At 41.7% G+C, this 19,619-nt stretch overlaps 1 protein-coding gene across 3 annotated transcripts in view; it reads left to right on the top strand.

Annotated features, from left to right (window-relative positions):
• Positions 1 to 17,094, top strand: part of SMTN (smoothelin) — a 123,474-nt gene extending 106,380 nt beyond the window's left edge. For 2 of the 3 annotated variants that reach the window (XM_073671179.1, XM_073671177.1), the window contains exon 19: positions 12,520 to 17,094. In XM_073671179.1, coding sequence (XP_073527280.1) covers positions 12,520 to 12,670 — 151 coding nt within the window. In that variant the 3' untranslated portion in view covers positions 12,671 to 17,094. The remainder of the gene's footprint in view (positions 1 to 12,519) is intronic. The other variant, XM_073671178.1, reaches the window with a different exon arrangement.
• The last annotated feature ends 2,525 nt before the right edge of the window (positions 17,095 to 19,619 follow it).

Here is a 19,619-nt window from a genome sequence, read left to right as displayed (position 1 = left end):
TAGAAGGACGAATGTCCTTGTCACCCCGATCACTTGAATCCTTGCAGTGGTGGGTGAACGAGGCGAACCTGTCACGAGGAGTTCCCTGGGTATTTAGAATCACTAAAATAATTACAACCGATGCAAGCTTCCGTGGGTGGGGGGCCCATCTGGGGGATATGGTTGCCCAGGGGTCCTGGTCAGACACTGAAAAGGGCCCTTCCTCCAACACTAAAGAACTACTAGCAGTGGATAAAGCGATTAATCATTTCTTGCCTTTCCTTCATGATAAAAACGTTAAGATCATTTCAGATAATAGGATAGCGGTAGCTTACGTGAACCATCAGGGGGGTACACGTTCTGGATCACTGATGAGTGACGGATCATCTTTTTCAGATTTTGGAATGCTATCTCCTTTCCTTAACGGCCCTCCACATCAAAGGAAAAGAAAACATAAAGGCAGACTACTTAAGCCATTTCTCTCTGAGGCAGGGCGAATGGGAACTAAAGCAGGACATTTTTTCCCCAATAGTCCGAAAATGGGGGCTTCCGGTGGTAGATATCTTCGCCACAAGGCTAAATCGAAAGACAGAGCTCTTTTGCTCCCTGAATCCCAGAGAAAAGCCCCTGGCAGTGGACGCTCTCCAAGTAACTTGGGATTTCAGTCTGGTCTATGGCCCCCCCCCCCCCATTGAATCTTCTTCCCATGGTCCTAAGAAAGATCAGAGAGGACAAGGCGAGGGTCCTTCTGGTTGCCCCCTTTTGGCCCAGGAGGCCCTGGTTCTCATACATGAGGAACATGTCCATCTCCGATCCTTGGGTCCTGCCCGAAATTCCGGATCTCCTCGGCCAGGGTCCAATAGTCCATCTTCAAGCTCCTGGCCTCCACTTGATGGTGTGGAACTTGAGAGGTCTCTGTTAGAATGCAAAGGATTCTCCCAAAACCTAGTGGCTACATTAATGCGTAGTAGAAAACCTGTCACTACCAGGATTTACGCCATAACTTGGAAGAAATTTTTATCTTTCTCCAGTTCTACAGTTGGTGAGGGGGCGCCAATTGGAAAAATTTTAGAGTTTTTACAGAAGGGCCATGAGTTTGGGTTGGCAACAAGTACCCTTAAAGTCCAAGTCTCTGCCTTAGGTGCCCTATATAACTGTGACTTGGCAGGAAATTACTGGATTTCTCACTTTATCAAAGCTGTGTTTAGATCCAGGCCTGTTATCAAAAGCAATTTAGTACCCTGGGATCTAAATTTAGTTCTAAAAGCATTATCTGGTTCACCCTTTGAACCAATAGATTCAGCATCCATTAAGTCCATCTCCCTTAAAACAGCGCTTCTAATAGCTCTAACATCAGCTAGAAGGATTAGTGACATCCAGGCTCTGTCTTCAGCTTCACCTTTCACTCAGATCCTGGACGATAGAATAATTTCCATAGACTCCAAGAAATAATCCTACCCTCGTTGTGTCCTAATCCAAGTAACCAAAAAGAGGCAGAATTCCATACCTGCCTGTAAGAAGATGTGTGATTTAAGTACCTGTCGGTCACCCAGGCTTTCAGGAAAGATAAACAAGGAACTATCTCCTACCAAGGGGTTAGAAAAGGGATTTAGGTTGCTAAGTCCAGCATAGCTAGGTGGATCAGGGAAGCTATTACTCTAGCCTATGTCTCCAGCAGGGAGGAAGCGCCACAGAGGTTGAAGGCTCACTCTACCCGAGCAGTGGCGACCTCCTGGGCGTAGAAGACGGGTGTCTCGATGGAAGACATATGTAAGGCTGCTACCTGGTCTTCTCCATCTACCTTCTATAGGCACTATAGACTGGATTTGAGTGTTTCATCTGACCTCACATTTGGGAGAAGGGTGCTCCAGGCTGTGGTCCCTCCTTAGACTTCTTCATCTCTGCAGTTCTCTCGTGGTGCTGTCATGGTCGACCGATAGTCATAAGTTACTTACCGGTAACGGGATTTTTCGGAGACCATGACAGCACCCTTATATTCCCTCCCTTCACCTTATGGGAGCACTCCTCATTTATTAATTATAATTTTCTCACTTAGTGGTGTTGTATAAAAATATTATTTTTATGATTGTTTACTATGTCTACTAACCTGGTGGTCCTCTCAATGCTCTGTAATCCAAACTGAGGCGAGAGAGAGGGCCGCCCCTTTTAAGCCTCTAGTTTTCCTGTCCTTGGTGGGCGGATCCCCTCTCTCGTAGTGCTGTCATGGTCTCCGAAAAATCTCGTTACCGGTAAGTAACTTATGACTATCCGCTAGTGCATCTCTAAAGCTGTTACACTAAAGGATAATGGTGAATGTTCTTAAGATAATCTTTCAGTCTAAACAAGTTGCCAATGACAAACCAAAATGCTTGTTCAACAGGTGAAATGATCTTTCGCGCAGCGCAAAAGATAATCGTTCTCGACCATGCATCGTTGTGTGTAAATAAGACCTAAGTTACCGAGAGTCATGGCAGTCCATGCGCACACTGACCAATCTAGTACAGATGACTCTGCGCGCATCTTTTACTTTGGTCTACCTGTGTGCTGGCTTTTAAACGGCCGCCGATTGATAAAGGTTTACCGATCAGCAGTCGTTTAGTTCCGCTGGTTTGTCGATGTAAATGGCCCTTAGTTTGAAAAATCAAATATGTATAAAGCATCTTGCATAAGTACTTATGGAAGCCTGTATAGTAAAAAGAATCGCTTTTTGGCACCTCACAGCTTAAGAAGCCCTGCTCTAGAGTGAGAATCACGGAGCTTCTCTCCTATCTAATCCTAAACTGAGACTGTTAATTCAGAGTTCCCGATTACTGTATATGAAAATCTGTTTCCTAAATTTGACTCTTCATTTGAGTTGTCTGTGGACATTGATATCCCTATTAATGTGTCCGCAGGTTACCAAAAACTATTTGTGCATGTAGGTCTTTACAGTAGGTCCAATACTGAGAAATAAGCATTTAAATTGATCTACAAATAGTTCTTCAGCCTCAGTTGCATATCTGAAGTCTCAGTCACTCCGGCTCTATTCCACGTCCAGTGTTTGACTCGAGGCTCTTTGGTTTGAAGTCTCAGAGCATAGTGGCTGTCAGTCAAGTAGGAGGAGGCGACATTGGGTGGGGCATAAAGCTAGAGTGACAGATGCTTCAGATCTACAAATAGTTCTTAGGCTGAGTTCACACGATGCGTTTTTCATGCGTTTCCGCGGCGTTTTTGCAGTTGCGTAAACGCCGCGGAAACGCATGAAAAACGCATGGTAGAAGGGCAGCAATGTTCCCCAATGGAAATCCGCATGTGCTGTGCCCATGATGCGGATTTTTCCGCAGCGTAAACGCTGCGGTCAAAAATCCGCAGCATGTCAATTAATTTTGCGGAAACGCTGCTCTTTTGCCGCCATTGACTTGCATTAGACCGCATGGAATCTGCATCACTGTATATGTTGATGCGCTTTTCATGCGGTCTAATGTGCGGATGGTACCCGGGTGTGGAGGAGAGGACTCTCATCCAGACCCAGGTACCATTAAAAAAAAAAAGAATAAAATAAAAAATATATATATTCTCACCTTCTGACGGCCCGCGCTGCGTCCTGCTGGCTTCCCGCGCACTTCGCGGTTGAATGAAGGACCTTCGCTGACGTCAGAGTCATGTGACTGGTCACGTGACGCTGACGTCGGAAGGTCCTACAGTCTTCACTGCCGGCAGCCGGGACCGATGAAGCCGGACACCGGGGGCCATCAGATGGTAACGTATAGATTATTTTTTATTTTTTGACATCACACACTATATAAATCCATGCCGGTTGCATGGATTTATATAGTGTAAAGTTGACAAGCACTTTCCAAGTGATGCTAAAATCGCTTGGGAAGCGCTTGTCAACCCGCATGCGGAAATGAAAGTGAAGACCGCTTCATTTCCGCATGTCCCTGGCAGGAAACCGCATGTACAATCCGCATGCGTTTTTTCCTGCCACAGAGATGCAGAAACGCTCAGGAAAAAATCCTGAGCATTTCTGCATCGTGTGCACATACCCTAAAGCCTGATTTGCATTTCAAATTTAACACTTTTCTCAGTGACTGAGGAACGGACTGGCCATGTAAAGATATTGCTCTACTTGTCTTTGACAGAGCTACATGAACATATAAATAGTTTGGGGTGGGTGAAATCCTGCTGATGAATTCCTTTTAAAGCCATTTATTAGGCAATGCTTCGTTCCTAGTCGCACTTCTGTGTACTGCTGCCATTGAGTGCAACTTTAGTTTACAAATATTCAAACATTTTGAATTTTCTACTTGTAATATAGAATGTGGTCAAGAGGCCCACTTTGAAAAAGTACGGTCATGGCTAATGATGAGCGAGTATGTTTTGTTAACCCTTTCGCCGAGTATACTCGGCCGAGCACCGAGTATTTACAGTGTGGTCGGTGATCTGGTTGAATCACTCCCGTGTGCATGATTTGCGACTGACCGTTTTAATACATGTGTCAAACAGTCGCAAATCATGCACACGGGAGCGATTCAACCAGATCACCGAGCAGCTATAAATACTCGGAGCTCGCCCAAGCATACTCTGCGAAAGGGTTAACAAAACATACTCACTCATCACTAGTCATGGCACATTAGGATGTTCTGTAGATGTGGGTCCTAATGATGGGATCTGAAGCTACCTTGAGAATAGCTCCCCAGACCTCGCTGTCAGGAACAGAGAGGTGGCCATTCGTAAGCATCTCTGCAATTTCAGGGGCTCTTATCAAAATTAATAGTGAAAAACAAATTGCAGAGCTTTGTCTTCTATTGTACTCTTGCCAAAGTGATGACTTGTTTCACCTTGGCTTTTTTTTTTTTTTTTTAACAGTTTCATGGGAAAAATAGAAATTATCATGATCTTGTATCCATATAACTTGCTGATTTTTATTTCATTATTACTATAGAAACAGTCGGACAATAGAAGTCATGCTTTGTCAGCTTTTTCTCACCTATATGCAGTCCTTTTTATCCATTGCCTTACATTGAATAGATAGTTGCTGATAGACTTGAAGGAATCTTGTGAAACCAATTTTGTGTAGATTTGCTCTTTTTGGACCGACCAATTCTATTTGCATTGAATAAACTCAGTGCAACTGAATTTACACTAAACATGGTTAAAAAAAAAAAAAAAAAATCTCCTAGACACTCCCTCTATTCCACCTCTGCATCTGAGAAGTCCCAGACTGATAAGTAGGCAGAAGAGGAGCGAATGAGTACTGGGAGCTGTGTTGAGACAGCCATGGCGAGGGCTGAGTGAGGAAAGGTGAGTATATTATACTTTTGGGGTTATATATATATATTTTTTTCTGTAATGCCTTCCTGGCCCTCAGAATCCAGCAAAATTGCTACCATTTTGCTGTTTTTGCACAAATCGAATCCCAAAATATTTAGATTAGTTATGACCTTACCCAAAAATTCTAACTAAATAAATTTTTTACAATAGACTCGCTCATCTCTACTCACCACATCACATTTACATAAGAATTTGAAATTAACCAACTATTCTGTCTTTTTTTTTTTTTTTTTTTTTTTTTTTTTTTTTAAATATCAGATTCATACAAAATTGGGTAAAGTGATGTGTAAAACTGTGGAGAAGAGTCCCTGTCCTGGCCTTGTGCGGGCCTCGTCCTATTATTTCAGAATCCATCAGATAACTTTCACACAGGGAGCAGGTTAATCTTGGAGACTGGGCATGCACTTATATGGTGCGAGGAGAGGGGAAACTTTCTGTAAATACACAAACCAAATGATGGAAATTATGACTCGCAGAACTTGTGTATGTATCTCTGCAAAGATCAGGATAATATTAGGGGCCTCTGCTGGTGGATAGTCGTGCTACCATGTGTTTTGTATCATATGTATTGTGAGTCTTTTACTTTACTCCCTGCGCTCTATCACCATGCATTTTCCCCTTTCTCTTCTCTACATATGTGCTAGTCAATGTTTATGCAAATTAAGGTATACTTGTCCTTTCTGGAAAAACCTGTTGCATAGCATGATTTTCGTACTGTCATCCCCCACAAATTAGTTACCCTGCTCCTGGTCAGATATGCGCAATGCTGTCTCTCTCGGCTGGCTTTCAGCATAGCCCAGCTATGCCTCCAACACGAACATAGTGTAATGTACATTTAGAATTCACTCTGTTCTTCTATGCAATGTGTGGTTGTGTACTGTAGTCTGTCAGCCAAATTGTATCTTCTGCTCTGCACATCAAAATAGCTGCATGTGTGTTTTTACTAAATTTCTGTTAGCTGCTTTTCAGCTGAGATCAATAGTCCTTCACTCAGCTCTGCAGTGCGCGATCTGCAGGCACAGCAAGCAGACAGAAGGAAGGCGGAGTTGTAAAACTGCAAATGTAGCTCTGTTGATGCATATGGCAGAAGGGAATCTTCTGCTATATGCATCAACAGGGTTGCATTTGCAGTTTTGCATCATTCATCTGTTTGCTGCAGCCATCAAACACAGCTCTGCGCTGCTGGGGCCAACTCTGATGTGTCAAGTAATTTACAAGCACTGTTTTGCAAGAAGAATGGAGTGCTGGAAACATCTAACAGATCAATTATGTAAAAACACATTATGTTGATGTAAATGGCAGAAGATAAAATCTGTCAGGCACAATTGTTATAAAGGACTATACAGTATATTGAAGAGTATAGTGTATTCTAAACATCGATTAGATTGATGTCAATTATCTGTGCTGTATTCAGTTGTTCTGGAAGGCAAGGCGGTTTTACACCTTCATCAGCCTGTTTCCTGCACAGCTGAGAAATCTATTCTGAGAGGTGGTGCTAGTCAAGAGAACACAAGAGAGGGAGAGAAGGATGGGTCTGTTGCAATGAGGTGAAGCAGGTTGCCGCTGGAAAATGTAGTTTATAGCAATGCAAGAACAGGACCACCCATTTAGCTATATAAAGCTGGATGCAAAGCAGATCTGATGGAGATGGAAAAAAAGACACAAAAGTAGGAGAGAATCTTCGATGGGCTTGGTCTGTATATTAAAAATAAGTACAGTGGTGTGAAAAAGTGTTTGGATTTCATTTACTATGATTTGGGGAAAAATAATGCAGTTATGGGAATAACTCTTTAAAACTGTTTTTGGTGCACATACCAGTCTAATAATGTCCAGGAACTGTTTCGATTCTCTGTAACCTGTCATCCATGCATTTTTAATTGGCTGTTCATTTTTTTTTCTCTGCCAGCACTATAGATGCTGGAGCTTCCTTTTCCCATAGTTCTCCAGCTAGCATTGTACCTGTAGTGTGCATTGGCTTGCCTGCCCCAAACTGAAAATTTGCCTTTCTGTCCTGCCTGTATACAGTTTAACAGACAAAAGAGCAGAAACCGAGAATTGACAACCTGTCCTCACTTCCTCTCCTCTTTTTATCCACTGCCAGAGATTGATAGTTGACTACAGGCAGTGGGGAAATTATAGTATGTGTTCAATTTCCCTGCAGCATTACCACATGGAAAATTAAGTATTCCACATTCAAATGGATTATAATGCAAGACAGAACAAGCTCTCTAGAATAGAACGCATTAGCAACGAACATGGTTTGGCATTGGATGATCCTCTTTTCAGGATTCTTATTTCTTTGCCTCAATTCCCCAATAGGGTTAGAGAAATGTTTGTTTTTTTTGCGGGGGGGTTGCATTATTTTACTCTAAACTGGACAATTCTTTTAATATCTATGTAAAGTTTTAAAGGGGATTGTTCCCAACACAACCACTGACGTAGTAATGAAATATGGCAACAATATCTGATCAGTGGGGCTCTGCAGCTGTGATCTCATTCATTCTTACAATAAATGGGCTTGGTGCTTGTAGACTTTTTTTTAAATGTTGCAATTCTTAACATAGCACTTAGTTGGAACAGGCACTATTCTTCGAAAAAAGGACTGGCATTGCTAACAGTTTTACTGGCCGATTGATCTAGTCATTAGTGGAGTTAGCAGTTGATTAGACATTTGAAAAGTTTTCGAAAAGCCTTTTGAATATTTCATCAAAGTGGGAAATGTTCTAAAATAAAGATAAGCATTTCCTACCTCTTTAAAAACCTTGATGTGTCAGAGATCCCAACTCGTGCTGGAAGTGATGCCACCCTGTCCATCATTGTGACCACTACAGACAATAACTGGCCTCAAGGGTCACATGACATGGTAATGGCATTAAATAGGCCAGTGATTGGCAGCAGTGGTCATTTGAATGATGGATCATCACTTTTGCAGCCAGTTGGGATAGCCATAGAAGCAGCAATGGAACAGGTGGGCATATAGAGGGCACAGTAGATGGAAATGGAAACCAACCTCTTACGTTACCTAGCTCAGCTCAGTAATACCCCACTAAGCCCTATATAATGCATCCAAAGAAGTAAAAAGGACTTAATATGGTGTCAGACATGTGGCCCCTGGTAGTTAGATGCTGCTAAATGTCTGTGCGGAAGCTGTGTATGTATTTAGAGGCAGGTAGTCTTGTTATACAAGTACTAATGGTAGCCACAATTGACTTTATTCCCATTTGCTTATCCCATGAATATGTCCTGTGTGCGGACACGGCACATGTATGTCATGTTGCTTAGTCCTATTTAGTTAGCCCCTTCCAATTTTATTAGTTTTACTTTTTACCTCCTTTCAACCCTAAGTGTATTAGTGGTTCAGCAAAGTTTCTTATGGTAAGAAACTGCCATTTAATAATTAAGCCCTTTGGAACTAGTGATGTTGGATAACTCTCTATTAACCTGCAGATATAGGGTTATCTGCATGTTAACAGGCATGCTGGTACTAGTCATCGCTCACTATGTCTGTATGCAGGCCCCCGCACTTTGACTGACAGCCAGCTCAGCAGTGCATCAGGACAGAGCTGGCTGTTAGTCAAAGACCCAGTGCATGCCTAGAGCCATAGTGAGCGATGACTGAAAGCCAGCTGCTCCCAGGAGGAATAAAGTTAATTTTCTACTGAGGGCTGCATTTTCAGTAGTGGCCAGGCACCTTCATAACGCTATTAACCTACCTGCAGGTTAATGGCATTATCCAAACTGTGCTCGTTGCCTAGGAAACCGGTCACTGCTGATAGACTGCAGTGCTGGCCAGTAACCTAGGCAACAAGGAGGAAACGGTAACATTGAAACTCCTTCTGGTCTTGAGGACACACAGGATTTTTAATTACAAGGTTTCCTGTTTTTATGAGCACTTTTACATATTTATCTGTATCTGTAAGCCAAGACCAGAAGTGGTGACGGGTTTCTATTATACTTTTCCTCTGATTGTTCCTCTCCTGGTTTTGGCTTATAGATACTGAGGTAAAATACTGACCAAATACTGAACGTGTGACCGTGGTCTTACAGCTGGGATCAGTAGACCCTTTACCAGCCGCTTAACCCCTTAAATACCACAGTTCACAGCAATCGCAAACCCATAGGCCAGGATTTTTGATGAGTGTGTTTTTGCTTAGAGTATATTACTGACCATCATAATACAATGCAATATCAATGTACCTGATAAAATAAAACACTGCGGGATCAATTATCACAATGGGGCCAAAAAATGTGAAACAAGAATGGTCTCTTCCCTTCCAAAAATAGAATAAATGACAAAATGTTAGCATGTCCTGAATGCAATGCATTTTAAGAATGCAACAACAGCACGAAAAAAAAATGCAGTTTAATTTGAATGGTAAATGCCTTTAAGGGATTCTCCTGCAAAATAATAAATTCATAAATCACACTTGCTTTGTCGAGGGAGGTAAATGCTGTTCTACTGAAAATGGCTGCAGTCTTGTTACACTGAAGGAAAAGCTATCCTAGAATGTTATAAGGACAGATGCCAGTGAGCGTGTGCAGTAGGAAGCTCCGGTCACCTGGAAACATTGTATGTGGAGCTTCCTACTGCACATGCTTACAAGCACCTGTCCTAACATTCTACGACGCAATTCTTTAGTGTAACAAGACTGTAGCCATTTTCATTTTATAGTGATTAGCGTACTAGACAAAATGAGTTTGATTTGCTAATTAAAGAGATTTTGGAATTTTAGTTGTCACTTTTTTTTATTTTCCTTTTGATTCCTGGAGAACCTTTTTAACATAAACCCCAGCCTTTTCAGGGTTAGGTTATCAGAAAATAGTCCTGTCATAATGTAGATGAAATTAACTATACACATATACTCTCAGTACTGGTCAGGACAGTTGGCGAGCAGCCAACTGGGTTTTATTTTTTATTTATTTTAATCAACCCAGGCCTCATATTCGTGAATATTAATTGTGATGAGAATCCGTAAAGGAGGTTGTCCATTTTTATCTTTATTTTAATAAATCTGTTGGGGACATGATTTTTTGGCCTTATTACTATATCAGTATGACAGGTTTTCCTCCTGCTCTTGTTAATGCAATTTTCCTCACAGACTTCACCGCGCTCCTGTCCACAAAATGGCTGCTGGTGGTGGAGCATGTCACCAGACTCTTCAGTCAGCTTTGTCCAATAGAAAAAAAAAAAAACATTTTTCCCGTGTGAGGTTTGTCTTAATTGGACTAGGCTGATGGTCAGGCCCGCTCACATACTCCTCCACCACCACCAGCAGCCATTTTGTGTACAGGAACGCGGTGCAGTCTGTGAGGAAAGCTGCACGAACTGTGACAGGCGTAGAATCTGTGATGCTTATATATTAAGAGCTACAAAATCATGTCCCCAGCACATCTATTAAAAATTAAGATAAAGTGGCCAACCCCTTTAGACCACAGCATTAAGTGCAAAAATGATCGGAATCAAAAAAAATATTTAACAACCCCACAACCTAATGAACAAAACCCCGACCCCTGCACTTATGTGAAATGGAAAAGCTTCTGTCACACAGCTCTATGCTCAGATTTCATGGAATTACAGGCTTTTCTTGCAAAAATGTTACTTTTTATGACCATTCTCTGTGCATGCCCTGCTTTATACTGCCATACTTTTGTGTGTTTAGGAAATTTTAGAAATATAATTTGCATTGGCATCAAGGACTGGTCAAAAGTAGTGTATAGTACTACAGATGTATGGGAGTGAGAGTAATGTTATATAATTCACTTTCTTAGATGACTAAAGGATTGCAAGTAGTATCTTTATGAAATGGGCTTTGTGTGAATTGGGCTTTGTGTGTAATGTAATGGAGGTGAAAGCCATGATTTGGCTACATTTTCATGTTGCAGAATCCACATCAGAACTCCACAGTGAATATGCCACAAAATACAGTACAACAAAAATCTCCATTCATACGCAGCCTAAAAACTGCGCTGCATGCTCTATTCTGTCATGGAGTTATTCTGGATTTTACCTACTCTATTCTGACAAGTGAAATCTTTGTAAAATCCACAGATTAAAAGAAACCAGTTAGGTGACTCGTATATAAAATGGGGATGAGCTTTATCCACTATGGATAGGGAATAACTTCCCGGCCACTGGGACCCCCACCGATTCTGGGAACTCTGGTTCTGGATATCCCCATATGAATGGAGCGGTGGTCTATAGTGCTCACTACTGCTCCGTTCATTCTTAATGGGACCACCGGAGATAGCAGAGTGCTGCACTTGGCTGGTTATCGGACTCCAATAAGAATGAATTTTAGCAGTATTGCAAATGATTGACCACCACTCCATTCACATAGGGCTCTTCAGAACTTGAGATTGGTGGAGGTCCCAGCGGTTGTAGACCCTACGATAGGTAAGTGATACCCCATCTTTAGGATAGGGTATATATTTCAAGCTTAAGAATACCCCTTTAAAGGGAGTCTGTCAGCAAAAAATGACTGTTCACTCCAAACACTGGTGCTCTGTGCATCCTTGGAGTAGCCGAGGAGCTTAGTTCACCTTCCCACCTACTTGTTTTCCCTCTACCTCCGCCATTCTCTGGCTCCTCTAAAGTCAGAGTTGTCAATCAAGATAGAGAAGGGTGGAGGTAAATGGGGAAAACAAGGGGGTGGGAAGGTGAACCAAGGTGCTCAGTCATGGCAAGGGAGCACAGAGCGCCTCATTAGCATGTGTGAATAAAGAATGATTTCTGACACTGCAACAGATTTGAACGCAAAAGTTATCATTTTTTATTAGGGCCATGTCACCTAAAATGTTTTCTGCTTGATTTGAACAATAATTTTGTTTTGACAGACTCCTTATAAAAAATGAATTAGGCACGGGGAGAGTCCTCTAGGCGTGTCCTTGCCTGGTTTAGGTTAACAGGTTTCTCTTCAAACAGAAATGGAAAAAATACCCATCATTCAATCAGAGTAGGCTAGGTAGAAACAAGCGGGCTCTCATCCAGGTTCTCCTTCTTCCAAGGAAATATTAACGAGCAGTTCTGCAAGATGATGTATTGTCAGAATATAAGTAAATTGGTACATACTGTCCTTGCTGTCTTAATTCCGGTGTAAAAAGTTGTTTTTCCATGTTTTCCAACATAATTGGTCTAAAATTTCTTTCTTTTTTTGTCTGATTCCTTTTATTGACTGTATTTCCAGTCCTCTATTGTGGGCAAATTTAATAAAATCTTTCTTCTGACAGATATCTTGTGGACTGTGTTCCCCTGGTGGAGGTTGAGGACATGATGATCATGGGGAAGAGGCCAGACTCCAAGTGCGTTTTCACCTACGTCCAGTCCTTATACAACCACCTGAGGCGGCATGAAATGCGTCTACGCAAGAATGAATTTTAATAAAGCCCTTTTATCCCCTTGAATTCTCCTGGCACAGCACCAACACTATACGGCTAACGCCACGGCAGTACTGCGCGACTTCACAGTTAACCCCCAGATCACTGAAGGGACACTTTATGGGGTTACATTGTGCTTCCAGCATGTCAACGGTGTTATTGACTGTACATTTGACTATGCTTTATTAATGCCTCCCCACTTTTACCTGTCTGACGCCAGAGCGCTGCAGTGTGTTGCAGTGCAATGCATTGTGACTCTTTGGTCAACTACTGCTGCTGTGCTAGTGGGATTGTGTCACTGCCTCAAATACCTAACCCTTTTCCCACAGAATTAATATATTTGGATAGTATTATAAAATAGCACCAGGTAAGCGCTGGGCCTTTTCTGTATCACAGCCACAAGCTTCAGAACTGTCGTTGAACTGTCTTCTTTTTTTTTTTTTTTTTTTCCCCCCATTCATTGGCTTTGTGCTGTATATGTATGTAGTCTGGGCTACAATGGCACTCAGATACAGTGTACATTACATTATTTGTATGCAGAACTCAAAAAGCTATGTGTACTGGACATTACTGATCTTTTGACCTTTCCATGGGGCTTTCATTGATAGGCGAGTCTGTCCGACACCTTATAAATGCTAATGCTGCATTCTGAATATGATGAAGGTAAAAGCATCCAGGAACCTGTCATGTTAAACATGGTCTCCTTTGCAGAATATTACTATTTTCTTTCTATGTTTGGGAGTCCAGTGGGCGGTCTTACTCAATGATTGACAGCCTTCTGTTAGTGTGTATTTTAGAGTTTTATATCTTGAGTGCTGATCTAGATGTCCCTTCTATAAGAATCACACTTTATTTCCAACACAACGATGGTGGAATCCTAGTTGTAGCCTCTATCTTATTGATTGCCATGAATGTTTGTTGAGCCCTTCTACTTAAATGCGTTGTCTGGACAAAATGAAAAGCTAACTTGTGGTTTGGAGCAGATTAAAAAAAAAAAGTAGGTTTTACTTTTCTACTGTCACCCACCAGGATCCTGCACAAGACATTTCGTGGTCTACACTTAAACATGAAGAGGAGACACCACCAATCCACCAGAGCCGGACCGCTGCGGCCTGTGATGCGGTGCTTGTGTCTAAGGACTACTGCCGCCAATCAGACCACAGCAATTCTGCTGTAGGTGGAATGGTGATGTCTTCTCTTCCTTTGTACGCTCAGACCACGACGCAGCCTGTGCTGGGTCCAGGTGGGTTTTGGTAAGTGAATATATAGTTTTGTGGGGGGTTTTTTCCATTTTTTTTTTTTTTTTCCTGCCACAAGTGAACTTTTTATTTTGCCCTGACAATCCCTTCAAACATGTACCCTGGCTCTAATCCTTTCTTTTACCAGTAGGCTTTTTTTTTTTCGGAAAACCCCCTCATTTTATGGTACCTCCCCTTTACCTGGCAAAAGCTTCAGTGGTTTGTATGCTAGCGAGGAGTGTTTAATACAACACTGTAAATTTATGAATGGGATCTTGTAGCAGAGTGCCATCTACATTCATGGGGAGAACTTGTTTCCATCGGATTGCCCATTTGTGTAGAATTGCACTTAAAGATTTTTGTATTGTTTTTTATCTTGATACATTTACTCGAATGTAAAGAGCTAAGAAATGTTCAGATTTACATTAATATACATTCTGATATATTTTACCAGTCAGTCATTATGATGATTGTTATTGAAACCATTTATTCGATTTTCTAAATTATGAATACGTGGACAGACTGCATCATCTGGATCACACACAGACTATAGATAGGTGCATTTATAAAAAAAAATGTAATATATATATATTTTTCAAGGTCAGTACAAGCTAACTCTAATTTTTAATGAATCTCCTTACCTTCCTTTTTGCAATATGGTCACAAATTGTCAATTTACATCTGACATTCATAAACCTTATTTTAGTATGGTTTTCGGCTGTATACGTGTTTTACATATTTCTATACAGTTGCCTGCTTTCATATATGGCCGGTCTGTTTTCTCAGACACTTTAGCTGACGACAATTCAGTCTGTCTGATGTGCTAAAGTGTGTGTAGTTGATGGCTGCCATCCTCCAGGAAAGCCACCGCAATGTTTGGCTTCGGGTGATTTGAGGATTAGGAATATAAAATATTGCTGCAGTCTCATTAAATTTACAGTTCTGAGAATCAGAACAGTCACTGAATGTTCGTCTTAGAAAGCCAAGACATCGGAGCCTCCGGCTTTGTGCATACTGCTATCTGTTCTCTGTTCTAATTGACAGGCACACGAGGCATACACCAATGTTCTACATAAAGCACATTGTTATCCGTTAAGGAAAGAAGTGCAGCACTGTCCTAATTCCCTGAGAGTAGAATAGATGACTGTAATACAAGCTAATCGTAGTCAAACATTCTCTTTTCTTACGTTTCTTCATAAAACTGTAATGTTGTCATCAACCTTTGCCTGTTTTTGGTAATTAAATACATTGTATTAGTTGTATTTAATGACCTTTGTCTGGCCTAATTGTCTGACTTTTTAATAGTAAGTGACTCCTATCTGTAAGCATCAGTGATACCTTTAGATGAGGTATTCTGGCTCTGCTCGCTTTCGAGGGGCATGTGACGCCATGTCTACTGATGCCTGTTGGGTCGCTTGTGTGATTGGCAGGTAGCATGTGCATTTACTATTTTTTATTCCAACCCGTTGCAAAATTCCCTTCTGTTACATTCAGATTTGTTGCAGATTGAGCCCTATGCATTGCAAAGGGTGAAGGCCGCAGCATAAATTGACATGTTGGGGATTTAGTCTCGCCACATTTTTATTCTACAAAGCATCTGGACGAGTTTGTAAAATTTCCTCCACTTTGCTGGTACTGTAATATACAGCAGATTTTCCTTCTAGAAAATCTTCAGTGTATATGTCCTGTGTGAATACAAAGGAAGTAAGGGAGAAAATGACGTTAAAATGGTTGTCTGATATGTCATATATTCAGGTGATCACATTGGTACAGTCTGTGATCTCAGATCATTACTGATTTCCAGAATGAATCCTAACATATCGCTTAGATACACTGCAACACAATTGACTCATTTTGTAAATTCTTTAATATTATTATACAGTTTAGAAAATTAAAACTTGATCATTATTTTTCATGTTGGCATAACCTTGCACCATTAATGGTGAATCCCCATTAATGAGGAATCGCCTCTGTCTTGTGAGGCCAGGCCCTGACACCATCTTGGTATATCTTTAAAAAAAAAAAAGTTAAGAGCAAAGTTTAAGAAGCCCTGACTTTAGGCCTCCATACACATTAGACTAGACTAACGTCAGCCAATCCCACCGATTATTGGTGGGATCAACCTACAGTCTCCAACTGATGACTGAGGAGGTTAGCATCCTATCCTTTGTGTTCTACAGGAGATAAGCAGCAGATTGAAAAGTATTAAGACCCCCCATACACATGAGGTAAAAGTTGATAGAACCGGTTTGGCCATCCATTGGGGCCTTCTGACTTTTAGACAACAGATGTCAAGTGAGACCTGGATCTCTAAAGCAGTGTGGCAGCAGCTATCTCATTAAGAACACAGGAGCATTCGGGTGGGCTGAGCTTTTCTGTTTATGGGGTACTCGGGAGAAATAATTGTCAGCTGAATGATCACTCATACACAATAGATCACGTCTTCTATCAATTATCCAAATTTCTAAGCAGAAAGGGGTTGAGTTCTGTTATCTGTTTTTAACGGATTTCCAGACATCACCAATGCGATCTTCTCATATGTATTATTGACATTAAACCATTTGGCTTTCCCCTATCACTACTACATTGCACATGGATGTGCGGAGTAGGCAGCAATATAGCAGATACACCTACACACTGATTTTGGTCTTTGGTGTCCTAGAATATTCCAAGGGTATAATCAGTACGTTGCTGATCCCTGCTGCTCTACAGCCATATTCAGCAGGGTGGCGCTAGGTCCTCTCATAGGGACATTTCCGTTAGGATGTTTCTACCCAACAGTCTATATAATAACACTACAATCCTCCGCTATCATGAATGTGATAACCTCTAGCTTTTTATCAGACTCTGCGTCTGCTTTGTTCTACATTGGTAAGTATACTTGCGGGTTCTTCCAGAGAATAGTATCTGTCTGTACATTTATATTTTTGTACATTTATATACTTCGAAACCCTACAAGACACAAGCATGTGCAAACAGCCGCATATCCATTGCTTGTAGATTTGTGTGACTTCACATTAACTATATGAACAATACTAATTTTTATTGTTCCCATTGTCTAAACGGTTTCAACAGCCAGTCTGCCTGTTGTGACCAGAAAGCTATGATCACTCCTCAGTCACAGCTTTTATGTACCATTCTTTTTATACACCAGCGTGTGCTGTCATTTTAATAAATTTATATTAACTAATGTGTTCTCCAGGCTCTTTATTTAACTCTACATTATAACCTGTTAAGAAGATTTCCTGTACCCATAATCTGAATGCTTATATGTAAAGTAAATCTGTGGTGTATCTATTAATGATTGGGAAAACTGTATTTAGTCAGTGGAAAATGGTGTAGTGAAGAACCTTAATTCCACAAATAGAGTTAGTGCATTGAAAAAAGTATAAATACCCTATGAACTTTTCCACATTTAAGTTTGTGGCTGTAACATGGAAAAAAAAGTATTTTATTCGGACGCAAATACATTAGTATTGGCCACCGGAACAGGGGCTGATGAGCGCACATTAGCTCAGGCCCCGAATTACAGCTGCAGAGGCAGCAAAGATGGCTGGTACTGGTAAAAGCTCCATGGAGGAGCTGAAGATTTAAATGTGCTTTCATTTTAGATGAGGTATCCGGGGTGGGTGGGGGATGTTATTGTTCCTGCATGATCCGCAGCCGGATCATTGGTAACTGCAACTCGCAACTCCCAGCATCCGCTTACCATTGTTAAGGGTATACTAGGAATTGTAGGTTCTTGCAGTAGAATTGTATATAGGGCTGACCTGACATTGCAATTCATCACTGTACTAAACTTGGTGCTGTATACATATACTGATGTGACTCAAATGATATATGCATTCATGTACTGGGAGGTGGCTCTGATCTTACACTCGTGTACTGGGGGGTGGTTCTGATCTTACACTCGTGTACTGGGGGGTGGTTCTGATCTTACACTCGTGTACTGGGGGGTGGTTCTGATCTTACACTCGTGTACTGGGGGGTGGTTCTGATCTTACACTCGTGTACTGGGAGGTGGCTCTGATCTTACACTCGTGTAATGGGAGGTGGTTCTGATCTTACACTCGTGTACTGGGGGGTGGTTCTGATCTTACACTCGTGTAATGGGAGGTGGCTCTGATCTTACACTCGTGTAATGGGAGGTGGTTCTGATCTTACACTCGTGTAATGCGAGGTGGTTCTGATCTTACACTCGTGCAATGCGAGGTGGCTCTGATCTTACACTCGTGTAATGGGAGGTGGTTCTGATCTTACACTCGTGTAATGGGGGGTGGTTCTGATCTTACACTCGTGCAATGCGAGGTGGTTCTGATCTTACACTCGTGTAATGCGAGGTGGTTCTGATCTTGCACTCGTGTACTGGGTGGCTCTGATCTTGCACTCGTGTACTGGGTGGCTCTGATCTTGCACTCGTGTACTGGGTGGCTCTGATCTTACACTCGTGTAATGGGAGGTGGCTCTGATCTTACACTCGTGTAATGGGAGGTGGCCCTGATCTTACACTCGTGTAATGGGAGGTGGCTCTGATCTTACACTCGTGTAATGGGAGGTGGCTCTGATCTTACACTCGTGTAATGGGAGGTGGCTCTGATCTTACACTCGTGTAATGGGAGGTGGCTCTGATCTTACACTCGTGTAATGGGAGGTGGCTCTGATCTTACACTCGTGTACTGGGGGGTGGCTCTGATCTTACACTCGTGTACTGGGGGGTGGCTCTGATCTTACACTCGTGTAATGGGAGGTGGCTCTGATCTTACACTCGTGTAATGGGAGGTGGCTCTGATCTTACACTCGTGTAATGGGAGGTGGCTCTGATCTTACACTCGTGTAATGGGAGGTGGCTCTGATCTTACACTCGTGTAATGGGAGGTGGCTCTGATCTTACACTCGTGTAATGGGAGGTGGCTCTGATCTTACACTCGTGTAATGGGAGGTGGCTCTGATCTTACACTCGTGTAATGGGAGGTGGCTCTGATCTTACACTCGTGTAATGGGAGGTGGCTCTGATCTTACACTCGTGTAATGGGAGGTGGCTCTGATCTTACACTCGTGTAATGGGGGGTGGTTCTGATCTTATATGTAGCAATCCATAATGTCCTTCATGGTTGTTTAAAACTTAAATCCTTAACTTAGATTTTTTTTTTATTATTTTTTTTTTTTATCAAACTCTCCAAATCCTCCTCAAACATTAAAAACTTTGTTCTGGTGATGTATTAATGTACTGATGGTTCTGGTGAAGTATGGCAATGTGGCCTTTGGTCCAAAACAAATGTTGTGCACCTCTGGTCTAAAAGGCCAGATTTACACAGTATATGACTAATAATTCTCCCACCTGAGCTGTGAATCTCTGCAGCTCCTCCAGAGTGACCACAGGTCTCTTGGCTGCTTCTCTATTTGGTGTTCAACTTGATTGGAATGTCAGTCTAGGTGGACAACCATGTCTTGGTAGATTTACAGTTGTGCAATAATCCTTTCATTTTTGAATGATTAATTGAACAATGCTCTGAGATGTTCAGAACTTGGGCTTTTTTTTTTTTTATAACCTAACCCTGCTTTACTCTTCTCTACAACTTTATTCCTGACCCGTCTGGTGTTTTCCTTGGTTTCCCTAATCTCAAACAAACCTCTGAGGCCTTCACAGAACAGTTGTAGTTCTGCTGAGAATAAATTACACACAGGTGGACTCGACTTACTAATTATATGACTTCT

Source organism: Phyllobates terribilis, unplaced genomic scaffold, assembly GCF_046119375.1.
Source record: "Phyllobates terribilis strain yellow unplaced genomic scaffold, ASM4611937v1 Scaffold_1__5_contigs__length_1240528914, whole genome shotgun sequence".
NCBI lineage: Eukaryota > Metazoa > Chordata > Amphibia > Anura > Dendrobatidae > Phyllobates > Phyllobates terribilis.
The sequence above is the reverse complement of the archived record's forward strand: the minus strand, read 5'-3'. Positions and strand labels throughout refer to the sequence as shown.